Source organism: Podarcis raffonei, chromosome 9 (genome assembly GCF_027172205.1).
Source record: "Podarcis raffonei isolate rPodRaf1 chromosome 9, rPodRaf1.pri, whole genome shotgun sequence".
NCBI classification, from domain to species: Eukaryota; Metazoa; Chordata; class Lepidosauria; order Squamata; family Lacertidae; genus Podarcis; species Podarcis raffonei.
The window spans coordinates 6,206,158-6,228,262 of record NC_070610.1 but is presented as its reverse complement, the minus strand read 5'-3'; the positions used below and the strand labels follow the sequence as shown (position 1 = coordinate 6,228,262).

General features: G+C 46.6%; 1 protein-coding gene across 5 annotated transcripts; it reads right to left on the bottom strand.

Moving 5' to 3' along the window:
- Positions 1 to 1,443: 1,443 nt before the first annotated feature.
- EDC3 (enhancer of mRNA decapping 3) lies at positions 1,444 to 21,365 on the bottom strand. 5 transcript variants are annotated; one of them, XM_053403762.1, is made up of 7 exons: positions 21,276 to 21,365; positions 19,320 to 19,497; positions 15,564 to 15,883; positions 9,222 to 9,554; positions 3,830 to 3,983; positions 2,605 to 2,822; positions 1,444 to 1,790 (listed from the first exon to the last, which is right to left on the bottom strand). In XM_053403762.1, coding segments are annotated over exons 1-7 (1,539 nt in total). In that variant the 5' UTR covers positions 21,277 to 21,365; the 3' UTR covers positions 1,444 to 1,455. The 5 variants fall into 5 exon arrangements, with proteins under 5 accessions (XP_053259737.1, XP_053259739.1, XP_053259738.1 ...); XM_053403764.1 differs by having other exon boundaries at positions 21,272 to 21,362; XM_053403763.1 differs by having other exon boundaries at positions 21,268 to 21,355.
- Between the last annotated feature and the right edge of the window lie 740 nt (positions 21,366 to 22,105).

Below are 22,105 nucleotides of genomic sequence, written 5' to 3'. Positions count from 1 at the left end.
TTTCTGCACTCTAGAAATGAAAACACAGAAGAACAACTGCTTTACTGCACATTTTAATCATTGTGATTTGTGAGAGAGTTCTGTATGGCACCTTTAGAGACAAGAAGGTCAAGCATGGCTGATTTCTCAGAGCTAACAGGTATTCAGCTACTTAACAGTGCGTTGCACCCCTGAACTCCAGAAAAAGCCTGGCTACATACCAAAATGTTCTGCTGGCAGCATTCGGAATAAGAACAAGCCAGTGACAGCAATGAGTTGGTCCCCAGAGAGCAACACAACGTTGTGCCCTTCCCACTGAAGAACGGCACATCGGGAGAGGGAGGCAGTAGCTGAGATGCACAATTCACCAGTGGGTCATTATACAAGCTCATGCCTGAAGCACAAGAGGACCAGACATCGGTGCAAAAGCAACATGCAGGAAGAGGCGGCTTTGCTTGGCCGTTTGTCTCACTCCACAGGCCTTTAAATCTTAAGCCGCTTCTGTTCCAATGCCACTTTGCAACTGTTCTGCACCGCTAGACAAAGCCCCATCACATTTCATTGCTTCACTTAAAAGTGTAGCCATGTGCTTGTTCTGGACGTATCGAGAGGGAACAGGACAGTGCCACCATCAAGAACATGAATTTTTCTATGGGTTTCAAATCCAGTGGCAGCTAGACAGTCTCAATATTCTCATACACTCTCTCATACACACACACACACACGCCCTGGGAAGTAGGTATTTTTTTTAAAAAGGAGCAGACGCCAGCAACGTGAATTCTACAGTAAGATGGCAGGACACGACTTGTGGAGAAGCACAAGTAACAGCACCAATGAGTCTGCTTCCTCAGTCTTCTTTTAAGCCACAAGTATTGCAACCACATTATCATTCACTCAAATAAGCAAAAAGGAAACAAGTGTGTGCTGGCAGTGGCTCAGAGACACAATTGCTGCTCTACAAACTCTCAAGCTGCCAGCAGGAGAAGCAGGTGTCTCCCACCACCTGCCTAGGCTGAGGAAGCCAAGGTACCATATAGCTTGAGAGACGGGGCTGTAGCTGCACAAGAGAGGGGTGCCCTGGTGGCAGCAGGACAGCCCTCATTCCCACTTGATCAGCAAGGGGGACACATGTCCCCTGCCAGTCCTGGGGGGGGGGGGGGAATGAAACCATACTGTCAGCTGCATATCTGAACGGGCAGGGGCACCTGCATGTGTAAGCAAGCACGCACTCTGCCCTCCCACCACCAACTTGCCGAGCTGGTTGAAGACACCAGCTGCCTCTGCGTTCCTTCATGGCATCAGGAGGGCATCAAAGGCTTAGAGGAGCATGGGCCCTCTTGGTTCTCCTCAATACTGGTATTTCTCTTGAAAGAAACACAGCTGAGAACTGCCAACATCCTTAAGGCTTCAAAGAGTTTTAATATGGTCAGGATCAGTCGTGCGGTTCGAGGCGGTTCTGCCCCACTTTCCTCCACTTTAGGTAGAGTGCAAAGGGATGACAAACTTGCAGCCGAAAGGCGAGTGGTAGTTTATCCCCACCTCCTGGAAGACTTTCTGTGGAATGCCGATGTCACACAGGTACACGCGCCCAGCCCTCTCACCTAGGGGCAGTGGCAGCCCCAGGGACAGAGACCACTTGGCGTCAATCCCTTGCTCCATGTCATTCACCGGGGGGTCCAGGCTGAGGACGGGGGCTCTGTTTTGGTTGGCCCAGTCCACAGCAGCCTTGTACCAAGGCTGGTCCCTCAGGAAGGCATTTTCATGGCAATCCAAGCAGTTTATCACCAAGTCAACTGGTGAGTCTGGAAGATCTGGGGAGCAGGAGGAACAAGAGAGCACTTTACATGTTTGTCAAGTCGAAACCTATAAGGGACTTTAGGAAAGCCTCCCCAAGACTCTTCTAGCAGGCTGCCCAGCTGTCAACAGAGCCCTGCAGGATACTTCTAGGAGGCTCACAGAAGACGACATGCAGGCAATGCTCCTCTCCTGCTTTATAGCAACTGGACTGCAAAGGCAGGCTGCCTATAAACAGGAATGTCCCTTACAGACAGCAGGACTAACACCCACCCACAGATCTGTCCTCTACAACTTTTTCAAAGCTCCTTTTGAATAAAGTCTAAAATAGGCATGTATTTCAAAGCCCCAGGATTTGGTTAGCAGCTCGTGCCAACTCACCTCTTTCCAACTAAAGTGTTCCCTGCAAGTCCAGTGGGTATAAAAATAGCATTAGTTCCTTGCCAGTAGATGGCGCTGCTGCATTAGAGGTTGCCTCCACAGTCCCACAAAGATCACATTAGCATCTACTCCCTGTCCCACTTCATCACTTGACCCCCAGAACCTATACAAAGCCAGGATGCAGTGGCAAAAGTGCACCACTTCAGTCTGTGGGGAGGGGAGATGGCAGTACTAGATTCTTCTGCTAACAGAAAAGCAACTGCTGTTTCCTTTCTGGGAAGCTGTGTGCTTGCGCTAAGCAGCCATGATTTAGCCTGGCAGGACGCATGGACTGGGCCAGTGCACACTTTTATCTTTCTTTATTCAGCTAACTTGAGGCTTTGGTAATATAGCAAATAATTGTTATTTCTATATATTTAGAAAAACTATCCATGGCTGTACCCGGCTCACCTTTGACACTGGACACCTGTTGGCCTTGGGTCTTGCTAAAAAGTGTCAGCTCGTTGGTGATCGATTCCAGCATCTTGACAAAGTTGGGAAGGAATAGAATGACATGCACATCATGATTGGAAAGATGCCGGCCACAACTGATTCCCTGGGCCCCCTTCACGTGAGGGCCACACAGCAAGGCAACCGTGGGTCGCTGGTGAATGTTTTTTGGGTTCAACCTGAAAGTTAGATGTACAAAGGGTCTTAAACATCACAAACAGTTTCCTCGAACAAAAACTTGCCTTCTTAATGGGAGAGGAGATACTTTCAAAATATTTAAGATGCATGCAACCAAGGCTCAGAAGTTAAGACATACAAGAGTCACAATAATAACTCTTCAATCACTCCATAATTTCCCAAACAATTCTCTCTTTATTCAGAAAGAAACACCACTGAATTCAAATGCAGCTTTCTTCCAACTAAGCATGCAAAGGTTTGCAGTGTCACAAGGGCACGTGTTAGCAAAACGCAGCATTGCTGATTAGGAAGCTAGGTTTTAAAATAATGAAACTGCTTAGTGGTTTTTAAAATACTGGAATAACAATGTTTTCTTGACGATCAAGGGAGATAAAAATCTAATGTTTAAATCTCACAATCCCTGTGTAACTTCCAGTTTTCTCTTCTGCTTTGCAATCAGCCAGGCTGCATCACTGCCAAACAAGTTCCTGGGTCAGGTCGCTCTGAGGTAATCTTGCATGGAGGGACTGGAACAACTGCTCTCCAGACGAAGTAGACCAAGAGTCAGTTCTTAGGCACAAAGCCCTAACTTGGCTAGTTTCTTTCAGAGCCAAACGCCCAGCACAGAATGTCAGAGATGTAAGGACCCCAAGGACTATGTAAGTTCAAGCCCTTGTAGAAATTCATCCACAAAACCAAGGCCTGCCATGAGCCGGAGCTAACAAGGCAGATGACACTGGATGAGTTAACAAATCAGCTCCAGGTGCCTCACAAAGAAAACCATCCCAGGCACTACAAGGAATTACACCCTGAACACCGTTCCCATGTCTGATTGGCAGGGAACCAAGAACAGCTGAAAGCCAAGACCCAGGCTTCCAATCCACAATAACAGCCATATGGCTAGACTGGCTTGCAGCATGGCAGGTCATGTCATTTAGAATTCTGTGATTTTCACAGGAAGCCTGCAAAATCCACTGAGGCTTGCTACTTTCTAGGAAAGGTGTTTTACCTGTTGGGCCCTCCGAGCAGACTCAGGGCCATCTGGCTGGCACACACCCCCGTCATTTCCAGTCTCCGTTCAAGGGTGAGCCCATATTTCTCTGCCACCGAAAGAAGTTTTTTGTGAAGCTCATAGGAGATACTTGGAACGACCAGCCCAGAGTCTGAAATGCAGAAGGGAGGGAGCCATTTGTTAGGAGATGCTTGGCAAAAACAGCATTGCTCTTCAGGTCCAGAGCCTGAGCCTGAGCCAGCACTCACATGCTCAGTTTCTGCATTAAGAACTGGACCATTCTAGACATGGTCACCCAACTGCCCAGAGGCTTCGGGACAAATAGACACAACCAACAGCTGTATAACTCACATAAATTTCAGTTAACCTGTCAGCGATCCCATTTCTATACACCAGCATGGAAACAAGTCTACAGGAGAGAGGTTTGCATCGTAAGTGTGCATGTCACGTCTTGGGATTATAGGATACCAAAGGCTAGTGCAGCAAACTGAGGAAGACAGAAGGGTAACATCTAGTAACATTCAAAATGCAAAGTTTCTGGTGAGATCTCTCTCTCTCTCACACACACACACACCCCTTGAAGTGTGCCTAGAATTATCTTTTTAAAAAATGCTGATGAAACCTTCAAGATCCAAAATTCTCTAAAAATGAAATGAAGCATGATATGCTTTATGGTAATCTGTGCTCATCAGTCCTTTGTAACTTCATGCAGATGTAAACGGAAGCTTCTGAAGTACGAAGAAGCTGCTTTATATAAAGCCCAGCTGTTGACCCACCTTGATCAATACTGCCTGTTCAAGCTGGCAGGTCTCAGACAGTGAACCATCCCCAGGGCAGGATGCATGAGCTGCAAGGAATAAACCTTTGCTGTGCCACTGAGTAGTGATCCTTCCCTGCCATATATCCAAACCTATCTAAGCCCACTATCTACTCTAGAAAGGCACTGGGCACTCCAATGTCTCAGGCAGCCTTTCCCAGCTTGGCTATCTGTGTTCCAAGGGCTCTGGGTCTGAAGGCACCGGAGGCCACCACCTCACTGGAAGAAAGCATGTCTAGGTCTGATCAAGTGCCTGAACGGGGGATCTGATCAGGCGCCACAGGCACACTGCCTTGGGTTTAATGATGGAAAAAAGGCAGGATGTAATAGAGTGCAATACAAGAAAGCAAATATATTCTATACATCTTCCTTCACTGGAGATGCCTGGGACTTAACCTGGGACCTTCAGCCCATAAAGCAAGCCCTCTACCACTAACGCTAGAACGTGTAGGCATCCAATGAAGCTGAGTGTTGGAAGGTTCAGAAGGGATACAAGAAAGTCATCCTTCGTGCACTGCAGAGTTAAAGCGATGGAACTTGCTCCCACAGGAGGCAGTGATGGCCACCGAACTCATACGACTTAAAAAAATTAGACAAGATCACAGGGGATAAGGCTATTGATGGCTACTAGCCATGACGGCTATGCTCAGCCTCCAGTTTGCTGCAGCAATGCTTCTGAATACTAATTGCTGGGAACCATAAGGGGAAAGGAGCCCCTGCACTCGAATCCTGCTTGCAGGCTTCCCACAGGCAACTTTTCAGCCATTGCGAGAAGAGGGTGCTGGACTAGAAGGGCCATTGGCCTGATCCAGTAGGCTCTTAAGTTCTTACCACCGAGACATGGCTCTCCATAAGTATGTGTTTTGTTGTGCTTTCCTCTAGCTCTTCTCACCATAAAGATTCAGTATAGCTGTGCTTAGCGCAACAGATATTCAGCAATGACACACGCATGCACATGTTTTTAGAAACACTCACCTGGAAGTACAATCAGGAGTCCCAAATCTATGTAGACAGGAGTGTGTTTTCTCACAGCCACGTGAATGACCCAGTGTATGCAGTTATTATAGGGAAAAGAGTACTGATGCATCTAGCTCAGAGCTGTCTGCTCAGACAGGCAGTGGCCACACGGCACACATCCTCTTTATCTACCCTTCTTTGGCTATGCATTCTACTGAAATCAGTGGAACATTCTTCCAGTCAAGGATGGTTAGGTCATCATAGCAACACAGAATCCTTAAATGCGGCTGTATCAGTCCTGCGAGAAAAGCGGCTAGTCACTCAAAAACAGGGTTCCTTCCAGGTGTTCTTGGACTGCAAATCCCATCATCCTTTACCATTGTTCAAGTTGGCTGGGGCTGATGGGATTGGCAGTCCACCCACGGTGGCTACACCTGCTCTACATAAACAAAGAGCTCTGCGGAGTCCCACTCCACGGAGGGCCAACTGAAGTTCAAATGTCAAGGTTTTGGTTTGTTTTTTTAACAGCCCCTGTGACCGTGATGGGAGAGGCAAACTGATTTACACAACTTGACCTTGCATGTTAAGAACCAATTAAGATAATTGTGTTGCCTTAATCAGTTTTATTGCATGCAGCACCCATGTTAATGCTAGTGTGTTATTTTAACTAGCTTCAGGGTGGTCCATAGTCTGGAGAAAAAACCCAGAACATTCAAAGTCAATCTAGTCTCACAGCATCCACCAGCCTCCTTCCTTTTCAAACAAGGTTCAGCATTAGTGTTTTGCTTGTAAGCAAAGACTCTCATAGCAATAGCTTAAGGGACAGCTATGTCTTGGGGGTGGGCAACATATTCCCAGGTTTGAACTCACACTACCTGATCTGCGATGCACAGAGGTGATTTTCAAGTTTTGCAACACAGTTTTCTAACCAGGCCTTGGCTAACTCCTGTCAGATCCTTTCAACTTCTGTGTCTTGTACCATGTGGAATATTCCTTCCTTCCTAGTAACAGCAATCAACCCACCCCCCGGCTCAGTTACTTTGCAACAAAGCTGATAAAGAAGCTGCGTTCTGAACATTTTAGAAACGGTGATGGCATATAAGTATTTTTAGAAATAAAACAATGAGTAGCCCTGCCCTGCTTGATCTGAACAGAACATCTAGACCAGTGTTGTTTCCTCCAGTGATCAGCCAGATGTCTCCAGGAAGCCCCACAAGCAAGGCAAGAATGCAACAGCCCTGCCCAGCAACTGGCATTCAGTGCTGCCTCCAAACATGGAAGTTTCATGGCCCCATCACAGCCAGTAGCTGCTCAGATCTATCCTAAATTTTGCCCAATTCCCTTTCAAAGCTTTCTGTAAGCTAGTAGCTATCACATCTTGTGGTAGCAAGTTCCATAAAGGCAGGCATGAAAACAAATAAGAGAGAAGGTTTTCAAGAGAGAGTTTCAAATAGTTCTAAGAAATCTGCAGATCAGTTCTATGCACTATTGGATCAACTTATTTCAAGGAAACATCCGAACAGGGATGACAGAAGTGCCATCACATTGAGATGTTCTCCTGAGCAAGATCTGCTGAAATAAATAGGAGCTGCATAAGGGCACTGTTCTGTGTGTAGAACTTCTTTGCAGGATTGTGCACCTTTAAAGGATGCATTTTGTTTTCGCTGGGTGGGCACCCCAACCTGCAAGAGAAGAGGGCCCGCATGGGTGTCACCACGTGCCCACTCTGCTAGTGTCTGTTTGCCTTTGGGAACTCTCCATGCTCCGCTCTCCCCCATTCAAGGGGATGTTGTTTGAAGTGGAGGGAGAGATAAGGTGTGAGATTACACAGCATTGTTGCATGCAGTCCCAGCAAAACAAGAGCTCTGTTACACTTTGCCCTAATTGATCTTTGGCATGAGCGTGCAAGTACCAAGAGGACTTCCTTTCTCCTCACTCACGCAAAGGACAACTTGTCAGACCGGCTTATCAAAACCAGACCAGACCGTGCTAAATAAACTCAGGGTGGAAGGCAATCTAAGAGGTAGCGTGTAACTCTGGAAAACAACAATAGTGCCGCAAATGAGGGCTGGATCAAAGCCAGACTCAAATTACACTTGTGTTAGAAGGTGGATTGTATTATTCCATAATTAAGGTAATAAAAGCAGATCGAGCTCACACAGCCTGGTGTAGAACACTGGAAGGGGCATTGCCCACTCCTTCCTTGTTCTGCTCCTTCCCTGCCTCCCACCCTCATGGCTGCTCATTTCCTTTTCCTCTTGTGAAGTGCTGTGCTGTTTGGGGTTTGCCTTGTCCCCATCAATGCCACATTGCAACAGTAACAAAGCAGAAGCATCATTCTTCCTTTATAGGAAACACTTTCTTGCCCTGTTCAACCTGGACACTGAGGTTCAGCTCCAAGGGTCTTCTGGCAGTTCCCTCACTGCAAGAAGTGAGGTTAAAGGGAACCAAGCAGAGGGCCTGGTCAGTAGTGGCACCTGCCCTGTGGAATGTCCTCCCATCAGATGTCAAGGAAATAAACAATTATCTGACTTTTAGAAGACATCTGAAGGCAACCATGTTCAGGGAAGTTTTTAATGTTTGATATTTTATTGTGCTTTTAATATTCTGTTGGGAGCTGCCCTGAGTGGCTGGGGAAACCCAGCCAGATGGCCGGGGTATAAATATTATTATTATTATTATTATTATTATTATTATTATTATTATTATTGGCTGCAACAATCCTTCCATTAGCTTGGCTGCAATAATCCTTCCAGTAGCTTGCAAAGGAGGTCAGTGTCACCATTGTCTAACTGTTTGGGGGGTCACCAAGGTTCAGGGTTTGGGGATGCGTCTGGGTCCAGCACTGACAGCCAGCATGGTGTAGCAATTGCACCCTGCCCTCACACTGCATACCTGGTGCCCTCCAGAAGTTGCTGGAGTACATTTTCCATCCCTTCTGGCCACTGGCCATGCTGGCTGGGGATGATAGGAGTTGGAGTCCAACAACATATGCAAAGTGTGAGCTAAAGTTGTCAGGCTAGAACCAGGGAGACCTGGATTCAAACCTCGCTCAGAGAAGGTGGCAAAAACAGCTGAATCCAATCCAAATATGAGCAGCAACTATGGCAGTAAAGTTGCAATGAATGCAAGTATTTTAAGGACAGACGCCCAGAAAAGGAAAAGCTAGGGCAGCACAGTGGCTAAAGGCATGACCTGTGAACCAAGAGGCCAGTCCTTCAAGTCTCACCTCAGCCATGAAAGTCACGGCATGGCCTGATCCAAACCCACTATCCCTCTTCATCAGCCAACGCCCCTTCAGCCCCTGCAATGTGGGGTGCTACTGGCCTGCTCTGTAGAGCTGCTGTAAAGATGACGTGAATATATGTGAAGCCCTGAAAGTTCTATATTAAAGCCAAACACTCATAAACAGTCACATCTTTGCATGCTTACCTACCTATGTGGGAGACGGAGTGTTTTTGATCCAATCCATGAAAGAAAAAGGGCCGTGCAGCACAGAGCAAGTGGCCCAGCACAGATAAAAACCAGAACAGCCACATTTGTATTAAACAGACATTCCCTTTCAAATCATCCCTCAAAGAAGCCGCTGTGTTCAATTTTAAAAAGCCAGCATACCAGTGCAGAATTCTTTGCTTGCCTGGGGCACAGTGATTCTGCGATACACGATAGGCTCAGATTCCAAGATATTCTCATCATGGCGATAGCGTGCAGATCTCTCGTTTGGAGTGCCTCTTGAGCGAGTCCCACTCTTCCTCTCGTAAGTGTCAATCTCCTCAAACACAGCTGCCTTGTCAAAGAGGGCCAGGTTCCCTTCAAAATCAAAATCTGTATCTGGGATTTCTTCAATGTCGTCCCCAAAACACTCATCGTCTTTGTTCTTCATCTGCCCATTCTTCACACCACTCTTCTTTGGAGTCACCTGGTTTGGATGGCGGCTACTGGAGGACCCTGAAGTAAAGGACACGGCAAGTCAAGGATTAGTCAACAAGGAAAGCAGATATTTATGAAAACAAAGAACACAAACTGTTGACTGCACAAGATGGATTCTAGACTATTTTGCCAAGTGATGCAAAGCCACCCACCACATTGTGTTTCAAACTGCCCATAAGGCCAGTGTTTGAAATTTCCCAAGCGTCAGGTGCATTTTTCTACTGGTGTGGGTCCAACTGTAACCAGGTGTAGATTTCTGAGCACCAGGTTGGCAACTGACATCTTCAACAAGCCAGCTGATTCATGTGCAGCAAAAGATGCACGTATTGTTCTTCTGTACTCCCACAAGAATTAACTGGCTCGCACGGTAGCAAACTTTGCTTCTGTGCTACTGCACAAGCTGCAATCCTAGGCACACTTTCGTGAGGGTAAGAAAGCTCTTCTGGACATGGAGGGGATTACTTCCAAGCAAACATGCCTAGGAGGAAAGAGGGCAAAGCGTGTTTGTCCCTGGGCCTACATTGCCGAGCTTGATCAGCCCTGCGCACCCATCTCTCATGAGGCAATTGGTGCCTCAAAACAGCCACACTGGGCCACCCAGGCCGCCCTGAGAAGCGCGTCTCCATTGCAGGGCCAGGCTGGGCTCTGGCAGTAGACCAGGGCAGCGGTGGCACATTCTTTCGAGGTGCACTGGAGGACAGACACCTCTGCCACAGGTTTGGCTCGGCTTCCCCAGGTCCATTTAACTGTAGTTTGAGGGTGGCCCCACCCACTTTTCATGTGGGTGCCACCCTGCATCCCCCTCCCCTTCTTCCTTGAAGAAGAGCTCCCCCTTCCCATTTTTTTCTATCATGATCAAAACCAGCACTGCATTATGAGGCCTGGGCTAGAGCCTTGTTAAGCTTTTGACAATTCAGTCCTCTATCATCACATCGAGGAAAGTAAGTGCAGGGCTGAGTGCAGAGATATTTGACTGTTCTGCAACCTTTCCAAAGGACACCCAAATGGAACTCAGACAACATTTTAAAAACCTCTGCCTTAGTCTATAGCTTACACCATTTCCATTTCCACTGTGTGTGTTTCTCCTTGCATACAATGGACATGTGAATTGCTGTAAGAGCAAACTACAGTCAGGCAATGTAGTTGGCATCAGAAAATCATAGAATTGTAGCGTTGGAAGGGCCTTGAGGGTCATCTAGTCTAACTTCCTGGGGACCGTAACCTAGGTTTAGGATGCTATTTGACGCCTAGCTTATACATCCGAGTTTCTAACACTGCATGAGACTTGTCTGTCTGACCAGCCTATTCTTGTTTCTTTCAGAACATAGTTCACTATGCCTCATTGACTCAAGCATTATCAATGAAAAACTGTTGATCTTGCCCAGTTGCTCTGTATTGTCTTGCTCTTCCAGTGGCTCTCTGGGAGTCACTGCCAGAGACATTTAGAGCATATGGATGGCACACAGCTAAACCAAGAAGCCCACTGCCACTCTTTCTAGTACCAACTTTCAAATGGGAAAAGAGCAGGCGATTATCACATGGGGGAATGGCACAGGGAAAGATCTTAGCAAACTCAAGTTTTGGCTTGGCTACCAAGGCCAACCAAAAGTTATGGACATCTAGGAAACGGTTTGACACTTGTTTTCCAGGAAGACCTTGCCTGGTCTCTCCAGCCCCTAAATTTCCACCCTTACCTCATCCAACAGCATGAGTTCAGAAAAGCAAAGCACAGTCACCCATGGAGGCACCTGATAGAAAGAGGTCAGCTCAATCATGCAGCCCCCCTGTTTACGTGCATTCAAAATGTGTGCAACTATGTATACGTGCAGGCATAGGCAAACTTGGCCCTCCAGATGTTTTGGGACTACAACTCCTATCATCTCTGACCACTGGTCCTGTTAGCTACGGATGATGGGAGTTGTAGTCCCAAAACATCTGGAGGGCTGAGTTTGCCTAGGCCTGTATACATGCATCGCACTGAACCCAGAAGTGACCCAGAAACATCATAAAGACGACACTGAAACATCACTAAAAGAGCAGGGTGGGATGTTTCCAGGTGTTTTCAATGGGTTTCAATACATTATTTCAGACGCATGTGGTGCCTCGGAACTTAACACCTGTGTAAATGGGGGGCTGCCTGTATACTCTACTGCTGCCAGCTCCAAACTGAGTGTTTAGATATTTCCAGACTCATCTGCAAATAAACTTTGTTCTACTTCACAGCTCCGTCACTCCCTCAAAAAACAAGGACATAAAAACACCCACAGTGGCTAATTCCAAAGGGGATGGGTGGACAGCCTGCCAGGAGTCTAAATGCTGACAGAACAAAACAAGCCACAAAAGCAGGAAAAACAATAGTCAGAACACTCTCTATGGGCTCCCATGAGACATCCTGAATGAAGGCCAAGCTCCAGCTCCATCAGAGTTAAATACACAGTGATTGTGGAGGTCAGCCATGTAATCCACCCTCCTGACAGCCAGTTCTGAAAACTTGCTGACAGCTGCAACCAAAAGTGACATCACTTGCATAACGGCCACCATAAATATGTTGTTACGTCCCTGAAGGACCAGTCAAGCTCTGAAAGGGCTTATATTTTTGACACAGGTGGACAGGGATGGTGGTTGCATGAAGCTTTTGGGTCTACATGAGGAAAAGCAATTGGAATGAGTAATCTAACAAACAGGATGTATGCTCTTTTCACAACTGGAAGCTATGCCACAAAACCAAGGGATCCATTGTGAGTAGCTACCAATTAACTGCCCTACCAATACTATTATATCCAGTGGGCAGAAAAAGGAATGGCTGCTCTGAGCAAGCACTTACAACCTTCCTACACCACTCAGGACTTCAAGAGGTGTGTGATGTGGTGTTCCAACCAAGGCTATGTTACACTACTCCAAGTGTAGCCTGCACATGCTCAGCAGGCCTACCACTAAGAGTGGAGAAAGCTGTGCCTCTTCCACACAGCACAATGCAATCAGCCAAAATGCTGGGACAACAAAAAACCTCTAAGCCAAGCTAAACACAGTCAAAACAGTAGATGGGCTGATAAGCAGACTTCACAGGGGCTTGGCCTTCAGTGGGCCATTTGCATTTCCTCTATGGACTAGCTTACCTCTAGAACAGTTGGTTGTAATGTCAGATGCTGCACAGCTGAGAATTCAGTTTGGCCACCTGCCAGCAGCCAAGGAGTCCCTCCCTTGGAAAAGGTAAACAAGGGCTCCCAGACAGATTCAGTCATTACAGCCAACAAGCCAAGCACATGAAGCCTCTGGCAAGCCGTCTGCCTTCCTGCAAAACCCTTTCCAAGGCTGCCCTGCCAACCCCAGTCTGAAGCAGGGAGTACCAGCCCTGCACGCAACTCATTGTTGTGTAACCCCAATGCTATTATTTATTGATTCCTTTTGCACAAGCATTATAAAGAGGTAACTTTGCCCCTGCCTTCAGCATGCACGCTACAGGGCATCTAAAGGTCAACAGCTGCTCACTCAGTGCAGGGCACCACCTCCAACAATAATAACACTCAGCCACACTGCACCACCACCTTCCTTGGGTTTTCACAGCCAGCATCTTCTAGTCTATTTAACCTCATGCCCAAGATTCTAACCTAGAACAAGGATGCACAGTGCAGGTACAGGTGGCAAATAAAACAGCTGAACCAGTCTTTGGATATTTGCATAGCTTGTGCTCTCCCCAACCTGTTAAATGTTTTTCTCCCTTGAAAGCTAGGCAACCCTGACTGGGCAATATAGTCGGGAAACTAGACAGGATCCATCCATCCAACACTGACTGATTCGAAAAGGAGATGATCTAGAAACACTGCTTATTTTCACCACAGGACCAAAGAGAAGTGAATAAGTATAAGAAGCTGTCATAGATTAGCCAGGTCACTGTTCCACCTAGCGCAGCATCTGCTGTTCTAACTGGCAACAGCTTTATGGGGTCTTAGATAGCTGTCTATTACCAAAGATCCTTTTATCTAAAGATGCCAAGGAATAAATCTGTTTATTCTTTGCGGTTAAGGGACACATTCTCCCTGTGAATTATGTCCCTTCCTGCATTGTCCTAACTGCCCCTCACCTGTCCTTAGAGCAATGTAATTTACAAGGTTATAGTTTAGGCTTAATGTTTGCGCCATCTCAAGGCAGTCATGTTACAGCCCCCACATGAATAAACACATTTCTTTGGTGCTCAATATAAGAGTCATTCCTGAGTTATCTTTGATCAAAAGGTTTTTTTACCACAAGTGGTTAAGTTGCAGCAATGGCAGAACATAGGGAAATTGTCAGTGAAGCATTTGCACTCCCACTCACTAGGTAATCTTGCTAAACTAAACTTAATGTTAAGTTAAACTTTCCTTTCTGATTTGGCTGACAATAACTATGGATGAGAGGTTTTTAGAGAACATATAAAGGGATCCAGATTTTCTTCCCTTCAAACTCAGTTTTATAGAACTTATTAGGAAACTAGAGTAAGCAAATGATTCAAGTTAGAAAGACTGGGACAAACAAGTTTAAACTAAAGAAGCGAGATCTGGTTTTCACAGCTTGGCGCATTTGCAGAGGTAGGTACAGACACACATTGGTGGTTATAATCTGCAGTGGCTGGCTGCAGTTAAGGAACATTCAAGCATTGACTAGAAGTAAGATTCAAGTTAAAGGGAAGAGCAGTTTCAAAGTGAAGGATTAACAAAAAGACAGTTACTAAAGTAATGAAAGCCATTGCTCTGAAGGCATTACGGTCACCTATTACACGGCCGTTTATACAGGAGCATGAAACATGAATAGCTGATACCTGGCATTTCTCACTTAAACCACTGCAGACCAAACACTCCTGCAAGCAGGAATACTATGAGCATGACTATTTGCCCACAAGGCAAATGTTAATGAGCCTTTATGGTCAAGTTGATGACATCATAAAAGCCTCATCAAGTATGTCAGGACGAGTCCTAGGACATCTGCAAAGAAAAAAGGCCTAGCTTCACAAATGGCATTTCATTACAGCTAGAAAGGGCAAACCTATCACAGAACTGCCTTCTCTTATTCCATCCCACAGCTGTTAAATCCTTCTCTCTGCACTTGAAACAGGGTGGGGGGTTTTATGTTGGGGGGGTGGGGCATGACACAAAAGAGAATGACAGACATTATGTTTTAAATGAGTCTTGGTACAGCTGCTCAGTCACCTTTGGAAGACAGGTGGGCAGACTGACCGCTGGAGTGCACTAGCAAAGGGAAGGCTCCCTTTTCTTATCTGAGTGCTGCAATCCCAAGTCTTCTCCTGATGGAAGGCTAGACAAAAAAGAGGGACTGGTGGGCATGGGCATGATGAGGTCCTGTTTCCTTGCTAACATGCCCAGCTTCAGGACAGCTGCACACATCTTTGGAATCTGGCAGGTTAAGTCAAAACATGTCTTGCCAGCAAGGGGCTCCCTTCCCTTGCTGGCGTGCTCCATTATATCAAACTCATGCCATTCCAGGAAGAGGAAATGGGAGCACAAGAGTTACCACTGATTTTGGAAGCTGTCAGCACGCTACTCTGAAAGGAAGCTCTGTAACCCTCCCCAAACATTGGCAGGTAAAAGTAGATTACCCGTAAGCCAATGCTAGAGCCCACTTTTTGAGCATCTGTATATATTTCTATACTGTTTTAAATTTAGTATATGCTCTTCAGAAGCCCCCCAGGCAGATTACAACACATTTTAAATGTGCTTGGGGGGGTCATTGTTTTGTTGCTTCTGGTTTAAATATTTGTGCTTTTATCTTGCATTTTTATCTTGCGAATCGCCCTGAGAACTTTTGATGAAGGGCGGTATATAAACCTAACCAATTAAAATAAAATAAAACAATTTAAGGTTCAGAATTAAAAATAGTTTAAGCAACAAAACTTCATACCCTGATTTCTAAATGTACTTCCAGCTTACAGGCCCCATTTCAGCTCCCAGATAGGGAAATGGGTACAAGAATGGCAGTAACAATGCATGCTCAGGACAAAGAGAAAGAAGAGTATTATGTGACCAATGTACTCACATGAGTTGTGCCTCCGGCGAAAGCCTTTGGATTGGTTCAAGGACTCCATGTGCCGGTCCATATAGCTCTTGGAGCATTGCTGCTGCTGGGGAGAAATGGCAACCTCCTGGTTTTTAATGTCTGTTCGCCTGGGGATATTCTGTGGGGCACTACTAGAAGCACCAGGTTTCTTCAGCAATTTGCCGGGGCCATTCTGGCTGGTACCCCCTGGACATCCAATGCCAGGAATACAAAGGTCAGTGTGCTGAAAGTCTCCACATTGCCCATTATCACCAGGGCCTGGAATCTCCAGGATCTTCAGTTCAGTAATGTCACCTGCCCTAAACGAAAGGAAGAGGCCCAAACAAGGTGTGATTTTGCAATAGTGCTTACCTCTACATCAGGCATAGGGAAGCTGTGATCCTCCAGATACCAGGATACTCCAATTCCCATCATTCCAGACCTACGGCCATGTTAACCAACACTGATGGGAGATAAGGGTCCAACAACATCTTGGACAGCTTCTCCAGCCCTGATCTATTGCACCACAAAACCAGCTAGCTGACAAGTTTAGCAGGTGTAAAAATGTGTTAGAAGCGGTGCCAGTAACAACAGATACTTCAGTTACACAAGGGGCAATAACCGCAAAAAACTAAGTACCATCAAATTTTCAGGAATTGGCATATGCTAAGCAGATATGAGAAAAGAGCCAGTTTTTCAAATTGATCACATCATGAAACATAAGCAGGCTTCATCAAGCCACCAGTTATATTATAAATGCTGAAAAATTATTAGCAATTTTTTATGCACATCAATACATCATATCATACAGTCAATACCCCCTGGTAGAACTACTCTAATATTTGGGGACAAGAAGGAAGGGAAGGAGAAAGAGGATACAAGAGCCCTGCTAGCCAAAGGCCCATCCAGCCTTGCACCCATTTCTCACAGAGATGAACAGGAGGCTCATGAGAAGCTCAGAAACAAGGTGTGAAGACAATAACTGAGCTGGCTGTTTCCTCCCAGTGACTGGCATTCAGTGGGATATTGCCTATCATCATAGAAGTTTCATAGCTGAAATTTTAGACACATTCATTAGATTTGAAGTAAAAAATGAAACATTAGGAAGAAATCCAAGTGGGTAGAGGAAAACAACAAAAAGTATAACAACTTCTTCCATTTCAGTCTAAAAATGCAGCTTTCAGGCTATCACACTGGTATATTCAGCTTGGTATTATCGATGGTGGAGCATTACAAGGGTTGTGTGAATTTCATGCTGGCACTCAGCACAGGTACTTGGTACTGGGAAACCAATTCATCATTCACAGTATATTAGCTTTCTTTTTTCGTTTTCTCTAATATTACTAAGTTTGCAGTCCTTAGGAGTGCAAAGATAGGGGTAAAAAAAAATCAAGATGCAGGCAATACAGACATAACTGTCTAAAGGCTAAGCAAGTTGTAGCATTCTAATGACAATAGTTTAGAAACCTTGCCACAGAATTTTGCTTCTTGGTACAAAAATTTCATTTCGCCACGGAACACTTGTTATTGTGGCCTTTTGTAAATTTAACATGTATTAGATGTGCCGCCATTGTGCGATTTCTGTTCTCGACCTAAAGCAAAGTCATTAACCCGAGATACTATTTCTGAGTTGGCGGAGTCTATAACCTGAAGCGTCTGTAACCTGAAGCATCTGTAACCCAAGGTACCACTGTATACAAATACAAATTCTGTTCTGGGCCCAATGTTGTTGAATGTCTTTATAAATAACTTAGATGAAGGAAGGAGGAGGATGCTCAACCAATTTGCAGATGACACCAAACTGGAAGGGGTTGCTAATGCCGGAGAAGACAGGATCCGGATTCAATATGACCTTAAAAGATGGGAGAACTGGGCCAAAACTAACAAAATGAATTTCAATAGGGACAAATGTCAGTCTCTACACTTAAGAAGAACCTGCTGCACAAATATAAGATAGGGGGACACTTGGCTTGCTGGTAGTGCATGTGAAAAACATCTAGGGGTCTTAGTAGATCAGAAGCTAAACATGAGTCAACAGTGTGATGCAGCAGCAAAAAAGGGAAGTAACAGTCCCCTCCGTTCTGCGTTGGCCAGACCACACCTGGAGTCCTGTGTCCAGCTCTGGATGCCACAATTTAAGAACAGACTTATAGAATTGTAGAGTTGGAATCTTCCAACATTCAGCCGCATTGGGTGACATTCATAGTGTTACGAAAGAGAGAGAAAATTCACTTAAGACCTCTAGCAAGCACAGGGGGCTGCCAGGAAGAACTGTAGATACCAGTATCCAAGGAATCAGCCACAAGCATCTGGCTCATTGAACATTTTTGCACCCCCAACCATCACACTTGTTAGTGCGAAGGAAATTCAGTATGTTTGGGGTGGATTTTTTTAAAGAGTTTGCTAAAAAGGGGAAAAACAACTACCATGAACAAGAAGGGATGCGAGTATCATCACAAAGATTTGTTTTTAACTGTCTAGCCAGTTACCAGCCAGTATATCAAGATCTTTTAAGAGATGGCTCCAGTTTTTCAAATGTGATATGTACCCACTTCAGAAAAAAAAGTTCCAATAAAAAGAAATGTTTTTTACATTGGAGTAGGAGCACGGGTGCCGCTGTGGGTTAAACCACAGAGCCTAGGGCTTGCTGATCAGAAGGTCGGCAGTTCGAATCCCCGCAATGGAGTGAGCTCCCGTTGCTCGGTCCCAGCTCCTGCCAACCTAGCAGTTCGAAAGCACCTCAAAGTGCAAGTAGATAAATAGGTACCGCTTTAGCGGGAAGGTAAACGGCATTTCCATGTGCTGCTCTGGTTCACCAGAAGCGGCTTAGTCATGCTGGCCACATGACCCGGAAGCTGTACGCCGGCTCCCTCGGCCAATAAAGCGAGATGAGCGCCGCAACCCCAGAGTCGGTCACGACTGGACCTAATGGTCTGGGGTCCCTTTACCTTTACCTTTACTTTAGGAGCAAAGCTCCTTGGGGATTATCTTTTGGGGGCTGCATGACAGTGGTGGGAAGGGCTGAAGCCAAAGTGGGCAGCATCTCAGCCAATCCTTCCCTGTTACTTACTTCACCCATCTGCTGCTACATAATCCATTCATTCTTTCTTACATCCATTCATATGAAAGGGGCTGGTAACAATCCTCCTGGTACCATATCATTCCCTATAATCCCTGCAAGTCTTCACTGTTTATAGGGGCATCAGAAGTTGTTGTTTCTTCTCCCACCCAACTTACAATCCAGTTGTTGCAAAGAGAATGAGAGAGACTGACAGCCAGGCAGGAAACATATGGACTTGGGGCCAGAGCATGGACAACAGCACTTAAAAGGGTTTTTCCAAGGATACTGTGCTCCATGATTGGGTTTCTGACCTACATGCATGTGCATCTGCCAGGCTCCAGGTCTCTCTCCCTCTCAATTTCTTCTTGTGACAGCTGGATTGCAATGTGGAGAATATGAAAGGCAGGCAGACAGACAGAAAAGACAGCAAGGCAGAGGTATTGCAGATGCAGTGGAGAAACTGCACCATGGCAGTGATGAGCCTAATGTGGCCTGGAGGTTGAGAGCACCTCAGCTCCTGGTTTATGTACTGATTTGGCATCATCAGCCAGAATCCTGGGAATAAGAAAATGTGGTTGTGAACAACATATCAGCATTGCCCCCCTCCCCCACCAGCTCGTGGCAGTTTTTCATGGTTGGTCTCAAACACTTAAATGGTCAGAGTCTAGAAAAAGCAGACAGGTGGGGTCATTTACCTGAAGGTGACCTCTGGTACCAAACATTTAACACCATTATGGAAAGGCCGCTTTAAGGAGATGGTCTGGCTGACCTGATCCACAGCAGACACTCTTCCCTGATAGACTCCCAGGCTCTCTCCACAGTTGATTGAGACAATGCTTCCAAGCCAATCTGCAGCCATATTTTCCCTGATCACTGCAAAATGAAAGTGAAAAAGATGGGATAAAGTTTGCTGTTGTAGTCTGATTTTTTTTTAATTGCATCATAACACTGACCACCACTCCAAGGCTTGGCTTTCACTCCTCTGTACTTTCTCAGTACTTTAGAACATTAAATATCACTACAATGAATGAATACAATATATGTAAACTGAGCAACCAGAATGGATACAATACCAACTAGTCAAGTTAAAAATAAAAGTTAACTTTTTTCCCCTCCTTCACATTTTATTCAGTTCTTCAGGCATCTTATGTGATCTCTGCTGGTTTCCAATTAGTTTCCAGACTCTAGTGACTATAAAGTTGTAAGTGGTCTTATAAGTAGGTTATTAGCAGGATCATCTTCTCCCACGAGTTTGCCGGCCATTAATGATCAGAGGTCTTGCTCATTGTCCTGTTACCTTCAGAAGTGTGGCTGGCTGGGACAGAGGACAAGGGTTTTTCAGTTGCAGAGGCCAGGCTTGTGGCTGAAAACTCAAGGGGCTCCTTTTTTTTAGCCTTCAGGGCCAAAAGGTCAAGCCATTCCTGCTCTGAAACACTTTTAAGCCCTGTATCAGGATTTTTTTTATGTCTGATGTTTTAGAATTTTTTTATGTGCTGTAAGCTGCCCAGAGTGGCTGGGGAAACCCAGCCAGATGGGCAGGGTATAAATAATAAAATTATTATTATTAAGTTGTTTTAACATCATACCCTGCTATCAATAATTAATTATTACTATTATTATTATTAATCCTTTGACCTGAATGAACTTAAGAGCCTTGCTGGATCAGTCCAAAGTATTTTCCAGTATTATGTGTTTACAGTGGCCAACCAGATGTCACAATGGGAGGCCCACAGGCGAGACCTGAGCATAAGGGCACCTTCCCCTCCCAGTTTCTATAAGAACATAAGTAGAGCCCTGCTGGATCAGGCCAATTGGGGGGGGGGGCGCACACATCTAGTTCAGCAACCTGTTCTCAGAGTGGCCAACCAGATCCTTCTTGTGGGAAACCCACAAGCCGCATTCATGCACAAGAGCCCTCCCCCCAACTGGGATTCAGAAGCATTACTGCCTCTGAACGTGCAGGTAGAGCAGGGCCACTGTGGCGATAGCCCTCTCCCCCAGGAGCAGCCAAAGGACCAACCACTTTTTGTTTCAAAGTTAGCTCCTTTGGGCAGAGCTCCATAGCAGCACGAGCTTACCTGTACGCTTCGCCTGCATCACTCTCCCTCTGAAACACCATGAACATGGTCAACAACGACAACAAAAAACAGCTAAGCCTCAACCTGGAGAAAGGGAACGTCACCGAGTTCGCTCGTTTTGTAAGCTCCTCGGGGCAGGGAACTCCCTCCCTCCGCTTTCTCGCGCGCCTCCCTAACTGCTGCCAGGCTTCAGGGACACCCACGGCGCCCACGTTAGATTTGAGGGCAAACAAGGAAATGAAAGAACTGACAGGATGAACCCCTCCAGGGGCTGAGGGGGGAGGGGAAGTGACGTCACCTACTCCCTTTAACCCCCTGCGCTGGCTTGCAGGGGCCGCTCGCGCGGGGGGGAGGGAGGGGGCAGGGGACGGCGGCCCCTCCCCTTCACGCGCCCCCCGTCAGTTGCTCCCGAAGGGCCCCGAAAGAGGCCCCGGCGCTTCTCTCCCCCCAGCCGCAGACCCCGAGCCACGCCCCCCCGGCTTCCCTCCCTCGGCCTTTCCCGGCAACGAGGCGAGAGGCTAGAAGCGAGAAGGTAGGGAGGCCACTCGGCGGGTCGGCCGGCCACTCACTCACTCGCTTCTGCCCCCTCAGAGCTTCTTCTTCTTCTTCACACCGGAAGCGCCAGGCGTCCCGACGTCACTTCCGTCCGCTGCTGCACTTCTGAGGCAGCGTCCGTGGGGAATGCGCCTGCGCCGCTGCGCGCACGCGGGGCTTTTCATCCAGGCATGCGCAGAGCGTGTCGCGGGGGAGCAGCTGCTGGCTCTTCTCTCGCTCGTTCATTTCTCCCTCCCCGCCGAGGAGCCCTCGCTGCGAGGCAGGCTAGGCTGAGCGAGGCGGCCACTGGCTCCGAGGGCACCGCCGAGTGAGCCTCGTCCAGCGCGGGATCCGAACCCCGGGCTCTCGGGTCGCCGTCGGGCGCTCTAAGCGCGGCGCCACGGTCCCTGCGAGCGCGGGAGGCGGGCTTCCTTCGCTTCATCACGTGAAAGTTCTCGCGCGGAACTAGAAGCGGAATTAGAAATCCATCCGGACAATTCTAAGTAAAATGCCAGCGTTGTACACCGAGGTAATTCTAATCTGTTTTAGGTATTTTTAACTTTTGTTTGTTTTAAAGTAGGGTTGTGACTTTTTCTTGATTTTACTGTTTAGTAAACTGCTTTCATGCTTTTTACACTCAATTATTCCATAATATTCATACACTGCTTAATTAATTAATTAATTTAAAGCTGCTTTGTGTAAACATAACTCATATTAATGCAGGTGATAATGTTCTTAAGGGACGCGGGTGGCACTGTGGGTTAAACCACAGAGCCTAGGGCTTGCTGATCAGAAGGTCGGCTTTTCGAATCCCCGCGACAGGGTGAGCTCCCGTTGTTCGATCCCTGCTCCTGCCCACCTAGCAGTTT

Coding starts and splice junctions, on each gene's coding strand:
- EDC3 (XM_053403761.1), bottom strand. Junction 2,823..3,829: donor CTGCTCGGAGGGCCCAACAG/GTAAAACACCTT, acceptor TCTAACTTTCAG/GTTGAACCCAAAAAACATTC. Junction 1,791..2,604: donor ACAGGTGTCCAGTGTCAAAG/GTGAGCCGGGTA, acceptor CCTGCTCCCCAG/ATCTTCCAGACTCACCAGTT.